This window comes from Esox lucius, chromosome 12 (genome assembly GCF_011004845.1).
Source record: "Esox lucius isolate fEsoLuc1 chromosome 12, fEsoLuc1.pri, whole genome shotgun sequence".
NCBI lineage: Eukaryota > Metazoa > Chordata > Actinopteri > Esociformes > Esocidae > Esox > Esox lucius.
The window spans coordinates 20846931-20861750 of NC_047580.1; the positions used below are offsets into that span (position 1 = coordinate 20846931).

Below are 14820 nucleotides of genomic sequence, written 5' to 3' on the forward strand. Positions count from 1 at the left end.
CCTTATGTGGGAAACCCGGCCATGTAAAAATAACTCACTTAACTAAGTTCTAAAACAACACATTTACCTAATGTAAACGTTTTTCAGCCTTCTGTAATATATTACCTCTTTAGTTCTACTAACCTGCCACAAGAAATATCCTAGCATGCTTCATATAAACAATAAGACATATGGCCACTGTACCAGATCCAAGAGCAGTTCTTAGGCACAATACATCAGTGCCTGGTACAGCACTTAGCCATTTCATACAGTGCAGTCCATAAGTATTTGGATAGTGACGCATTGTGTTTTGGCTGTCAGCTTTAATTTAAGGGTATTTTCATCCATAAACAAAGAACCATGCAAGAATAACAGCACTTTTTAAACATTGTTCCTCCATTGCAGCAGACTAAAATGAAGTAACTTAGAAACCAAGACAATTTAATAGTGTAAACAATAGTTTTCACTTCAAGTAATTACATTAACCAGGAATGCATGCAAAGAATTACCCATTATCTTGAGAAATCAAACTCGCAACAACAGATCATCTCAAACTGCTTTTTATTACATCTTAAATAACAGTACATTTTAATATAGTTTCTATCTTGCATCCAGCTTTCGGTTGTACACAGACTTTAAAATTAAATACAAAAGGTGAGAAGGGAACAGAGGGGTGCAGAGATCAACAGTTATTTTATGAAGAGAGAAAAGGAAATGGAATTTAGTTGATTTTATTTTTTGCCAACTCCAGGCCTAAAGCACGATTACAGCACATTTTTGTACAGAATGTCGCAGAGAAAAAAAAACAGAATGGGGGGAAAAAAATGCCACTACTGCTAAAGAAAGAGCGTCTCTGTTTACAAGGAGAGGGGAACAACAGAAAAATCTGCCATTCAGATGCTGCATGTTCTTTATATTATTATTAAAGAACAGAAAAAAACCTGTTTGTTACAAAATATTTATTTTCTTTGTCATTGGAATTTGTTTGCTACAGAAGGAATGAAGAACTGTTTGTTCTATTTGTGTCTGTGTGCATGTGTGTATGCTTTAAACGTGACAAGGAATCCTTCCCAAGCATGGATGTCTTAAGACCAGGTAACCGTTTATTTTATGTTGTGGTGTTTGCTTCTCTCAAGTGCATAGCTTTAAATTTATTTATGCACAGAGTAGCCATAAACAATATAAATACCATTATAAGTATTATATATTGAACAGGTTATTTTCTTAAAGAAAAACATCAAAAGGACTTAGTTCCATATGCACCTCTTTTTAAGCAATTCTACAGCATGCGATTCTAAGAGTTTACCCACCCATGGCAGACAACCAAAATCTTTTTTTTATTTTTTTTTAACTTAAAAAGTTTCAATATCATTATTTTCAAACATAGATTTTTACAACATGTCATCACAGAGTAGTAACTGCATTTCCAAGCATGGAACGGGCACCTCTGATAACACAAACTCCGGAATGAAACCGGGATATAAGCGGAGGCTTCCCTAACCCACCAAATAAGATCACCTGTCCCAACCACGGTCAACAGAAAAGGGAAACAAAAAAGAAAGGGAAATGATGGGTTAATGTTCATTTAATTATTCTATGCTGCCGGCCAATAAAAGTCTGATGAGAATGGTTAAAATGTTGTGTATGATTCTGTTTGATTTTGTTTTAAAGATGAGCATTCATTATCATAAACAGCAGGTGCTTGGTTAGTTAACTTTTCTTTAAACATTCTATTATGCGAAGATTTGTGACAAGACAGAAAAAGAAAGGTATCTTGGGACTAAAATGTACAGAACGGCCTTGTTGGTGGTACGTGAACTCTGTTCACAATTCAATTATTTTACCTTTGTTTCAGGTGCGTTAAAGCTGAATTAAAATGTGATCATTTGTAATTTGTATTTCCAATCTACAAAACTTGATTTTTCTAAAATATATCAAGACTAAGAGATAAAAGAAAGCTTCTGATCTTCATTTTACCAGCAGGAGGTCACAGATCTAAATCTCTCAACCAAAAATAAAGGAATAAAGGAATAAAGAAAAAAATAACATTAGCGAAAAAATAGAACATGGCCAAAAATCGAGCAATAGTTGGAAAATCATTATGTAAATTCCGTCACTCAAACCTTTGCACTGAAGAATGGATGACATTTGCATGGAGGTGAAGGTATTTTTCTTCGACACTATCAGAAAATGGTCCCAGTAGGAATGCACAATTATTTCCCCCATTTCACTTCATACCAATGAAATTCCTCATCTTTATAGCTGAGTGCTAAACAATTGTGCTCTTCTTTAAAAATGAGAAGGAAAAATAATTTTTGCCCTTAGTAGTTTTTTGGGGAGTTGGAGTCAGTATCGTGGTTTTTCGAGATTTGATATGCAATTAAATTGAACATTTTGATGTTGGAATGGTCTTCCATTCAACTTTGGAGTCTGGATGCCATCTAAAGAAAGCAGGACAAAAAGAGAAAAAATGTGCATTATTGTTATTTGCAACAAAAAGTATCTACTATATATTCATAGACATTTTAGACCATATGTCTTCAACCCTCTCCTGGGGACCCCCCAGCCATTCCCTCTATTAGATGTATCCCAGAGCTAGCACACCTGAATCAACTTTACTAATTAACAAGCCCTTACCTGTTGAATCAGGTTAGTTATTTCAGGGCAAAAACTAAACTGCGAGATTGCTGGGGGGTCCCCAAGAGAGGGTTGAAGAGCTATGTTTTAGACAATAAATCTGACTGGACTTAATATTACTTATTGTCCCATGTTCACCATTAATTTCTGGGACCCAGAGTAATTATTGTCCCATGTTCCAGCTCTATTAGAGACTTGTTCTTGGAAGACAAGGTGAATACAATTACCTATCAGATTAAACAAAAAAACTTTAGATACCCATGCTCAGAGTTGTGGACCATTGAAGTTGAGATGACCTCCAGCACTACACAACCTCAAAACTCTATTCAGATTAATTTAGCAGCAGAGATGAGATCCATTTTCCTCCAAGTTAGTGGTATCTGTTCCCTCTGTATTAGTTGATGGAAAAAACCTTTCCATCAACTAATACAGAACACACTGTCATGACACAACCCAAATGCAAAAGAGACTTTATTTTAAAACACTGACTGACACTTAGTTTTGTTGGTAAATATTTGTAATTTTCTTTTAATAAAGTGACTGTTGGCCTCGATGGATTCTCTCACAAGTGTTCCTGTTTGTGTGCTACATTTTCAGGGACAGTAGTGCCTGGTTGGAGTGATGCCGTTTTCACTTCCTGATTATTGATCAGTATTCACTGGGATATCCAAACACTTGGATATGTACCCCTTTTCTAATTTATGTATTTGTATTACTTTCTCTCTTAACTACAACACAGTTTCCAAAAAAAGTTGGGACACAGTGTAAAGAAAAACAGAATGCAATGCATTTACAAATCATTTAAACCCTATATTTAATATTTAAGACATTATATCAAATTTTGAAAAAGAGAAATGTTATTGTTTCTTGAAAAATATATGCAAACAATGAATTTGATGCCAGCAACACATTTCAAAAAAGAAAGGGACAACAAAAGACTGGAAAAGTTGTGTAATGCAAAAATAAATCTGATGGAACATCAACTAATTAGGTGAATTGGCAACAGATCAGTAACATGATTGGGCATAAAAAAAAGCATCCCAGAGAGGATGAGTCTTTCAGAAGTAAAGATATGGACGGGTTCACCACTCTGAAAGACTGTGTGGGGCAAATAGTGCAACCATTTAAGAATAACGTTTCTCAATGAAAAATGGAAAAGACTTGGGGGATCTTATAATTTACAGTACATAATATCATAAAAGAATTCAGAGAATCCAGAGAAATCTCTGTACACAAGGCCGAAAACCAATATTGGATGGCCGTGGCGTTTGTGCTCAGGCGACTCTATTAAAAACGGATGATCCTGTAGTGGAAATCAAATTTGCTGGCATCAAATTCTAAATGCATTTTTCTGAACACAATATAATTTGAGTTTAAACATTTGTACCATTTTCAATTTATTTGCACATCTTTGCATTCTGTTTATTTGCATTTTACGCAGCGTCACACATTTTTGGAAACAGTTGTACATGGCCAAGTCCAAAATATTTACTGTACACTGTAAGTTCGTTGAGAACAGCCTGTATGCACTCCCGACAACGTCTGGGCAAGCTTTTGATGAGATGGTGGATGGTGTCCTGGGGGATTTTCTCTCAGACTTGGATCAGGGGCATCAGTGAGCTCCTGGACAGTCTGTGGTACTACTTGGCGGCATCGGATGCACAGATACATAACATCCTAGAGGTTCTCAATTGGATTCAGGTCTGGAGAACGTGAGGGCCAATCTAAGGCAAGCCGGGCATTGTCCTGCACCAGGAGGAACCCATGGCCCACTGCACCAGGGTAAGGTCTGACGACGGGTCTGAGGATTTCATCCCAGTACCTAACAGCAGTCAGGGTACCGTTAGCTCCTTGAGGAGCTGGAATACATGTGCAACCTGAATGGGCTGCAGGCACTGCCTCAAACTACCAGTAGTGACAAGGACACTAGCAAAACAAAACTAGGGAAGAATCAGTCAGGAAGGATAAGGAGAGAGCAATTGTCTGTGGCCACAATCTGCAAAATCATTCCCTTTTTGGGGGTTGTCTTGCTGTTGTCTCCTGTTGTCACTTTCAATTGCAGATGACATTGATTCACAATGGATTATGCTTCCTAACTGGACAGATTGATATCCCTGAAGATTAAATTACTTTGTGTGATACTGTGATGGTTATATGTTCCCTTAATTTTTTTGAGTACTGTATATTAGAATGTTCTTTTAGATTTACAACCTGACCAATTTTACTTCATCATACTCTGAAAACATGACAGCAACTTTAATGGTTCACAAGAGGCCAATGGTAAAATGCATTTAATTCATACAGTATTTATAACTGTAAACTGGGAGATTCCATAGCACTGGGGTTGAATACTGATACAAGCAAAATTTTTCAGCTTTTCATTTTTCCTCCGAATATTTAGCAAACTAAAACCAATGTCAACTAGTAATAACTGATTTTGAATGGCAGTGCTGTAAAATAAAAGACCAAAATATTAATACATAATTGTAAACTCAGTAATATTAGGGATTTGGTCAGGGATTTTACTGTACTGTATAATGCACTTAATTCTACCATCTGATTTAATGGGCAGTGGCTACCCTTTCAGTGGTCCTGCAGCCCTCGATTGTGATACCCATGTTAAAACTGCTGTTTGCTCCCTTGAACACCTTTTCCCCAGCAGTTCCCCCAAAATTTGTATTCAAGGAACACCAAACCACAGGCAAACGCTTGAAGACAACAATTTGCATTAGAATATTTCCACTCAAATTAAGAGTATACATTATTAGGTAATTTAAATACAGGCCTTCATATAAACAGCAGGATTGTACAGACATCGGCAAGTTTCAATAATTTTTTCTAGCGCAAATTTTATTTTATGAAGAACAAATAAACCAGCTGACTGCAGTACAATGTTCCATGCAGCTCTATGTATGCCGACTACAACTGGCGGACGTCTATTGCAGCTTTGTGTTTCTAGAAGTAATTCTACGGCTGATCATTTTGTTGTATAACCTGACACTTCATGCAACAATGTTGTCCTTCAAAAGGACAGTTTGTTGCTACCGGTCGTAATCTGGGAGGCAAGAACTCGACAGAACCACAGAAGACCGCACTATTTTATTTCAAGCTAATTTTTGTTTGTTAGAGTGGGAGAGAGAGCTGACTAAAATTCCAGCATTATTGACGTCTGGTATTTGAGGTGCATTGTCCAAAACTTACCAGAACTTAAATTATTATTGGGAGCATCCAATCAATTAAAATGTTTAGACTGATAAATTACCAGTTAATTGTAGTTTAATGTTTTTTCTAATAACGTAGTTGCTACCTCTTGACACACACTTTACTACTGTGATGTAGAATGGAGGCCTGCCTAGACTAGCAGTAATAAAATTAATCTCACCCTCTCCAGTTGACATACTGAACGACACTTTTCTAATGAGAAAGTGTTCCTTTGCAATAGAAAGCTTTAGATGGAAGTTTATTTAAATTGACAGGAAGGGAAATTAGCAAAAGATTCCACAGTACATCTGAACCAGATCACATCAGATAATATCATAAGTCACTGGGTAATTATACTGGAGAAGGACAATCTATAAGAATTAGTTATAAATATTATTATAGTCATCATTTGAGATGATTTGCCTGCAACACGCCCTACGGACCATCAGGGGTTTGCAGACTGCAGTTTGAAAACCACCAGTCAATTCTAATGTCAGGCATACTAGTGAAAAGGCAGGTGTAAAATTACCTTCAGACTCTAGTTCCAGATCTTGAGAAAACTGTCCCAGGACCCTGTTGCCACTGCCATGCCATCGTCGGTAACGCCCAAGCAGCTTACACGGTTGTCATGACCAGCCAGGACACCTAGGTTGAGAACAGAATCAAAGCTTATCATTCTGTTGAATACCGGGCTAGGTGCATTCCTACAATCCAACTTTATCATTTTGTGCACTAGTGTTGTTTTACCATATGAACAGACTTTTGTGTCGGACCAAGCCCGGCCCATCTCTTCTCTGATATAGACCACAGTCAAAAGCACTGAAATATTAATGCCTCTGTGGGAGCTCATCTGCTGCATCAACAAACCCTGCTGCTTTAAAAACAACTACACTTGCGCACTCCTTGTCACGGAAATAACAAGGGTGAAAACTCCCTCTACCCAACACTTACACCAGTGCAATACTTTTAAATCCATGACGGGATGTCTGTAAAATTTAGAAAAGGGTGGATAATCAGGAATCCTCCAGTCACCAATCTGCTCTATCCCAACATCCAGTAATGGAAAATGTCTGCTGTAAATAAGTACGTAATATAACTCAATTTTATGTAAAAAGTTGGGATTGTGATTTCCATGCCGGTCCAGTATGAAACTCTATGCACTCACTACTGTAAGTCGCGGTGGATAGGAGTATCTGCTAAATTACAAATATACATATAATTGAGAAAATAAACTGGCTACAGCATTGACCCGAGTAGCCCCAGACGGTACCTCTGATAATTAGTGGGCCCAGGCCCCAGTCATTCATGTAATATGGAGACCACCAGACACACTAAACCAATGTCTCAGCCAGCACAAGCTAGACATTCCCCACATTCCCCTATCTGAAGCTACAAGGCCCTTCAACATTTTGGCTGAGGATGACAAATATAGGTCTGTTCAACCATCAATGTAACATTGCAAGACCACTACTTCTCCACTTATGGCCGCTTTCAAACAGGAAGCCATTTCCCCGCCAACCAGTCACCTGCACGGTCAGCCTTGAGGCTGTCCCACACGTTGCAGTTGAAGTCGTCGTAGCCGGCGAGCAGCAGGCGACCACTCTTGGAGAACGCCACTGAGGTGATGCCACAGATTATGTTGTCGTGGGAATAGACCATCAGCTCCTGGTCAGCACGCAGGTCAAACAGCCGGCAAGTAGCATCGTCCGAGCCAGTGGCAAAGGCGTTGCCGTTGGGGAAGAACTGGAAGTTCAGGAAGAGAAAGGGAGAGTGAGGGAGAGACTGAGCCTTCTTCTGATGATACCTTCCTTAGAGCAGCATGAAAAAGTATTTGCCCTGTCATGTCTTTTGAAATTTTATTTGAATACTTTTGACTTTTAATTTGATCAGATCATATTGCATGTTAAAGATGAAAGACTTTGCTTTTTCCAAAGTTAGGTGCTTGCTTCATTTGTTAGGGTGTAATCAACCATGCCATCTTCAAGTGTGAAAAGGTTATTGCCCCCCAGTTCATTTATTGTCCCCCAATCTTATTATTATGGTTGTTTCTGAATACCGTGGTAAACAATCAGGCCTGATTTGGCACCTCCAGAAATTTAATGAATATCAGTCTGTTTAGGGTTACAAAACAACTTCTAAGGCTCTGGGGTTCCACCAAAACCACTGTAAGAGCAATACTTTTCAAACAGATAAAGTTGGACACAGTAGTGAATTATTTAAAGAGAGGCCGCAGGGACAAAATCTCACCAAGTGCAAGGCAGAAAACAATGCTTATTAAGAAGAACACGAATGCTCATCTGGAGTTGGATGATCCTAAAAAAATTCTATACTGTATGGACAGATGAGTCAATAGTGCAGGTTTTTTGGCAACACAGGTACCATTATGTACCCCGAAAACCAAACAGTGCATTCTACATTACTAATACAAACAGCTAAGCATGGTGAAAGTGTCATGGTGTGGGGATGATTCTCTGCATCAGAACATGGGTAATTTTCCATCAATGAAAAAACAGGAATTCTGCTTTGTATCACTGAATTAAACAGGATAAGGTCAGGTCACCAGCCTGTGAGCTGAACCATGGCTGAGTCAGGCAGAAAGACAATTATCCAGAAACATACAAGCAAGTCTACAGCAGAATGGTTAAAGAACGTTTTATGTTTCAGATTGGCCTAATCCAGATCTAAACCATATTGAAATGTCACCTAGTTAATGAAGTTCTGCATTGAGGATTGGGACAGAATTCCTTTACAGTGCTATGAGAGACTGATCAATAACGACAGGGAGTGTTCACAGTTGCAGTCATTGATGCTCATGGTGCCATAACCAGTTTAAGTACTGGTTCCAGACAGGGACATTGGGTGTTGCATAACTTTCTTTAAATGAAATAGATATCAAAATTGCGTGTTTGTTCACTGAAGATCACTTTTATCTAATATTAGATTTTGGCTGAATAACTGATAACATTCAATGCCACAAATATCCTTTTTCATAGCACTTTACATGTGGTGCGTGTGTCAGTGTTTAATGAGCCAGAACCAAATGGCTGTACCAGCATCACTTAGGTGGGTGCTAAACATTAGCAGTTTTCATAATATAAAGCGCTTGACCATCTGTATTCAATAGCCAATGAAAAATAAATAACATAGCATGTCACATTCACATTACCACATATTAAATAAATATTGATCCCCTTAAGTAGGCTACTGTGTACACATTATCTTTGAAATGAAATGCTGTGGACAGGACACTGGCATTGCAGGTGAGTGTGCAGTTTTGTTTTGAATGGATGTATTGTTTCACAGAATGAGTGGTGGTCGTATTGGCTGATGTCTTACACAAATGGCATTAATGTCTGACTCGTGTCCAGTGAAGGTTTGTCGGCACATTCCTTCTCTGATGTCCCAGAGCTTGGCGGAGGCGTCACAAGCCCCGGAAACAAACAGCCGTGTGTCAGGCGCCAGTGACAAGCTCATGACATCTCCAGTGTGGCCGGCGAACGTGGTTGTCTGCTGGCCTGTCTCGATGTCCCAGAGAGCACTGGGGTGGAGAGGAAAGAGAGAAAACTTCTGAAGGTAGTTTTGGAAGGAGGGCTTACATTTAGCCTCAAAATATTTTACAGCAGTGTAGAAGGTAGGCAGGCACAGTACTCCAACTCACCAGGTGGTGTCTCCAGAGCTGGTGACGATTTGATTATCATCCACAAAGCGACAGCAGGACAGGTAACCTGAAAGCCACAACAGAACCGTCAACAACACACACACACAGACAACCCTGAGAAATGATCAAGACACAACAAAGAACTACATTCAAATACATTACAGGCCTTGACCCAATTGGTACATTAATCGGCCTTAGGTCAGGGATCACAACTTGGTTGCTCTCATAAGAAAGAAAAACAATAACTGAATGCCAAAATTAATTAATAGGCGATAATGCAGAATGTCTACGACTTTTTAATGACTATAAGAAATTAGAAGTTTGAGGGGGAAAAACTGCTGTCATGAATAATAAGCCACAGGACGCAGACAAATTTGATTAAATCTAACTTCTGTCAGGTACGCATCAGTTCCTGACAGAATAAAGGCAAAGTTTGTAATACACATCCATTTCCAGACAGAATAAAGGCAAAGTTTGTAAAACGCATCCAGTTCCAGGCAGAAATTCCTGCAGCTCCCTTAATGTTGCCTCTGGCTTCTAGGTGGCCTTGGTCTTTTTCCTGCCCTGCCCTCAAATGTGGAGAGACATCCTGATCTTTGCAATATCCTCGTGGTACCATTTTGACAACACTTAATGATGGTCTTCTTCAGTGTTCCAGGATGCCTTTGAAATTTTATATTCATCTCTTGATCTTTCAATTATAAGATTATGTAGACCTTTAGTAATCTTCTTGTGGACCGTGGCAATCTCTGTAGCATGCAACCAAGAAACCTTGAAGGAAACCCTACATAACAGCTAATTTTATTTAGGGGTAATTTGAATCACTTCAGATGGTGTCAGGTAACTACATTTGGAATGTGATTAGTTAAATCTGAACACAGTTACAACCCTAATAACAACACTTACACTTATGCAAAGAATTGACAGTTTGGTTTTTCCAACTGAATATTTTAGGTCACAAGATATTTTTAAAGGTGATTAAAGGTCTGACACGATCCTGTCTTTATATCAACATAAGCTGCATTTTCAATAATGGCATGTAGACTTTTTATTGCTGGGCCATTCAGAGACCCACTAACCCCACATCTAACAATAAGGGATGGTTCGCAATTTAAGCAATTGATACCCGGAGGAAAATAGAGGACGGTCAAGCTTTTTACATTTTTGTCAAGGGGTGGGTTTTTACAGAACTACAATTAGACACCTTCTCCATGCTAACAAGCAATTTGGGAATGTTGCAACAACAACAAATGTCAGCACCTGGAGTTTGCTACACCTTACTGGAACGTTGATTGGAACCAGGTTCCATGGTCAGATGAGAGTATAGACTTTCTTCTGGGAAGACCTCCAAAAACTTAGCAGGGAGGTGGCATCGCAATGTATTACATTTTACCTCAAAGTAGGGCTGTCAAAATTCCTCAAAAATGACGTTCGAATATTCCCTCAAAAAAAACACATAATATTCGAACTATTCGAACATCTGGTTGCGCATGCGCATTTTGTCAATGACGCGCATTACGTCAATAACAGGACAAATGAATACAAAGAGACAAATAGACTACCTAGTAGTTAAGTTTAAACATATTTGACAACGTATTACCTACACAAAAACAAGTAAATCAAATGATGACCAAGACCGCAGACCTCACGCTCGCTCGCTCAAGCACTTTCTCTCTCTCGCCCTCACGCTCTCTGCGCAATAACGGTTTAAAATGAACAACAATAAACACATTTTGAATGCTGATCAAGAGTTTTGTGCAAGCAATATAAGGTCGCGACTATTGTCCCAAATATAGCAGGCTTCATTCAGTGACTGAAACAAATATTAACATTAATTGAAGTTTCAGAGTTGTAGAGTATCCAGTAGAAGTAGACGAATATCTTTCAAACTAACCTTTGTTGAGCTGAAATGAAGACAGATTCAGCAACTGCATGGCCTATTTCTCGCTTAAAATGTTTTCAGAAACACGTTTCAGTAAACTATTTTTGTAAAATACGAGATCGTATTCACAACGAGCCGCCATGACACTGTTGAAATTCTCGAGTAGCCAGACCCACACCACGCGTGTATGACGTCATGACACCACGCTTCAGTTGTGGCGGACATATGGATCTGTACCGTCAGGCGCGCTATAGATTTTTTTGATTCGAATATTAATATTCACCTTCGAAATTCGTTTTTTTAAAACTATTCGAATATATATTCGAATTTAGAATATTCGTTGACAGCCCTACCTCAAAGTTAGATTTATAGAATTTTTGTGACAAGCAACAACATTTTTCATAGCCTTTTTGCTCATTTTCACCAAGGTGTCCAAGAATTCTGGAGGGCACTGTACAAAGTGCATAGCCTAGCTCTGTATTCTTCAGAATATGATAAAAAAAATAACCTGCATTCAATATCTAATTGACATGACAAACTATTAGGGCTGCACAATTTGGATAAAATATTATACTGACAAATATTACAATTACGGATATGATTTGCGATTTTCAAACATGGGTGTAAACAGCATAGATAATCTCACTTAAAAATAGAGATCATAGCCTACATAATGCGTTATTAAACTGAATAAAAGTTCAGTGTTTTCTATTTTACACTTATTACCAATTTGAAGGTGCAGCCTTTGTTGAACTATTCGTTTAACTGCTCATTTAATGCCATGGTGTTTGCTATGTTTGTGCCGTTGCCATAGCTGGTTAGGCAAAATTTCTCAACACATGAGGTTTATTTTCTCCCATATTAAATATGTTTGTAGGCACCGACCCTGAAGCCCAAACTTTTAATAACCATGCTGTTGTGCATGTGGGACAATATATCTTGTTGACACTCGCTAACAAGAAGCAGAAATGTTTATGTTAACTCAAACTAACATCAACTAAACCATCAAGTTCATAAACAAAATTAGTCCAAGTATTTAAGTCATCTACAGAAATACCTACAGCACCCGCAAGAAAAACAATTATGGACATACGATGCATGCCCACTGCCTCATGTGACACGCATATTATCCACCTTTTTCGGAGCAGGAAACCGCGTAAGTTGGCGGTTTGGATATTGCACGTCAATATTGCAATTTCGATTATATTTTGATTAATTGTGCAGCCCGACAAACTGAGACATTAGTGTAGACAATAGGCGAGCTGTAACGAAGGGCATTGTAGTAAATAATGTACAAAACAGGTCCACCCCACCATCCCTCCCATCCATCTGACAATCCCATCCATCTCCCTGGCCTCAGGCTCAGACTCACTCTGCTGAATTTGTCAAACAAGACAGATAAACTCAGTGGATATTCCCTCAGCAGTTCAGATCTATTATTGCTCCCATAGTAGAGAACATATATTATGTAACATACAGTATTACTTGGTTAATAATACCTTGTGTCTCCAGCAACATTCCTTTTTGCAAACAATCTCTTCTGGTGCCTTTCTATTAATCATAATTGGTAATGTTTGAGCAAGCTGTCATTCACTGGCCTCAAAATACACATTGTAAATGGATGAAAATGATAAGAAAAATTACAATATGACACTGCTAAAATAATCTAATATCGTGCTACTAGGGAGTTACGGTCCGAGTGGCTGGATAAGATCTTAGCGCTCAAGTAACATGTGACCTGCTTGTTGCAATATGTGCTGCAGTATAATTTTAGACTAGCTAGCAAAAAAATAAGTATTTCAACTGATTTAAGCAATACTACAAGTCAAGATGTGCATGCAAATTACCTAATCGTAATCTTACAGATCAAGTTTAAGTAGCTAGCGAGCCAGCTGATATTTCCCATCCATATACCATAAACGGAGGTCAGCAGTGCTAAAGTCAAATTGTCTTTCCATTTACAGGAGTCTTTAGGTAAAGGGTAATGCATGAAATTGATTGATGAAGAGATTGTTTTTGTATAGAACTCAAGTGGAATGGATTTAGGATCTGAGCATGCCTTGCTTTGAAATTCAAGAAGGAGGAAGACAAGCTGCAACAGCTAGATTGACCACATATCAACGAAAATTAAATTATTATATTTTTAGAGGGGGGCAAATTTGCCTTCTACGAACATTCAGGGGATGTGTCCCCCTGTCCAGCCCCCAGGAATGATGCCTATGCTGACCACTGTCTATTCCCAGGCAGGGATGACGCTTACCCAGGGTGTGCACGCCTGTGTACTGTACCTGTGTGGCCAGCCAGCTCGCGGCTGACGCGCACGTTTCCTTCACGGGTTTTGAGGTTGTAGATGGAGCAGATGTTATCTAGGCCTCCGCAGGCCACATAGTTCCCAGAGGGGGCGTAGGCGCACGTCATTACCCAGGAGGAGCGTAGCGGGATGGCGTGGACCTGTGGGTGGCAGTTGGAGTATGGGGGGAGAGGGCAAGGGAGGCTAAGGGTTAGAGAGGAAGCATGGACGTTGGCCCCATGGTGCTGGTATTAGCAACATCACAATGAGGGCTGTGGGTTTGAGTCGGGCATGGAACACACACTGAATAGACCACATTATTTTACATATATGGAAACTGGACAATGTCAGTCATGAAAGAAAGAGTGGATACATTTCATAGCCCGAATTATGTTTAGGAGAAATCTAAATGCAGCTTTACCTTATTTGTGGTGTAGCTGTCCCAAATGATTAGTTTACCATCCTGGGACGCACTGACTAAAAGCCTATGGAAGGACAGCAATGATTACACCAGGGACATCAAAGGAAATCTTAAGAGCACTTCTTTCAGGTCACCTGAATGCCTGATATTCACACACTACAAATTCAAACAAAATAAACAGGTAACTTTGGAAATGTTAATAATAACAACACGTCATCACACTCATACTCACAAATAGAAATTGCATGCTCCCTTGCCCTAAACCTTGTAACATTTATGCCTAAACTTTACCTAGATGTAATGCCTAACCTTAACCAACAACACCTGGACATTAAAGAAACCCCAATTCTAACTATAAAATCAATTGTAAGTTTGACCCTAAACCCTGAGCCGGAAATTGACTTTTGCCGCATGGGGAGAGGCAAAAGGTCCCTATTAACCAACACACACTACAACATCCCTATCACTTATAATAGGAGGGTTAAGGATGGGTGTCAACCTGTGTGTGTTAGAAAACAGTAAAGCTCTAAAGTTTTAGAGCGACCAGTGATTCTGTTGTTTTAATTTCTGCTGATGGTTTGACATTTGCTGCTGGTTGAGTTTGGCCAATGTACTTTCTGGATTATAATTGCCTAATGAAAATCTCATTTAAAAACAAATCTGTACCATAGTAATGTTACTGACAGTGTAAACTCCTATGATTGCATAATACCCATTGGCTAAAGAATAAATGACAGGAAAGAAAACCCACA

At 39.0% G+C, this 14820-nt stretch overlaps 1 protein-coding gene across 4 annotated transcripts in view; it reads right to left on the reverse strand.

Moving 5' to 3' along the window:
• Positions 1-523: 523 nt before the first annotated feature.
• gnb1a (guanine nucleotide binding protein (G protein), beta polypeptide 1a) overlaps positions 524-14820 on the reverse strand; it is a 50777-nt gene continuing 36480 nt past the window's right edge. For all 4 annotated transcript variants that reach the window (XM_010875374.3, XM_034295794.1, XM_010875375.3 and 1 more), the window contains exons 5-11: positions 14069-14132; positions 13646-13808; positions 9476-9542; positions 9154-9355; positions 7344-7560; positions 6347-6462; positions 524-2420 (exon numbers count right to left, since the gene is read on the reverse strand). In XM_010875374.3, coding sequence (XP_010873676.1) covers positions 6356-6462; positions 7344-7560; positions 9154-9355; positions 9476-9542; positions 13646-13808; positions 14069-14132 — 820 coding nt within the window. In that variant the 3' untranslated portion in view covers positions 524-2420; positions 6347-6355. The remainder of the gene's footprint in view (positions 2421-6346; positions 6463-7343; positions 7561-9153; positions 9356-9475; positions 9543-13645; positions 13809-14068; positions 14133-14820) is intronic.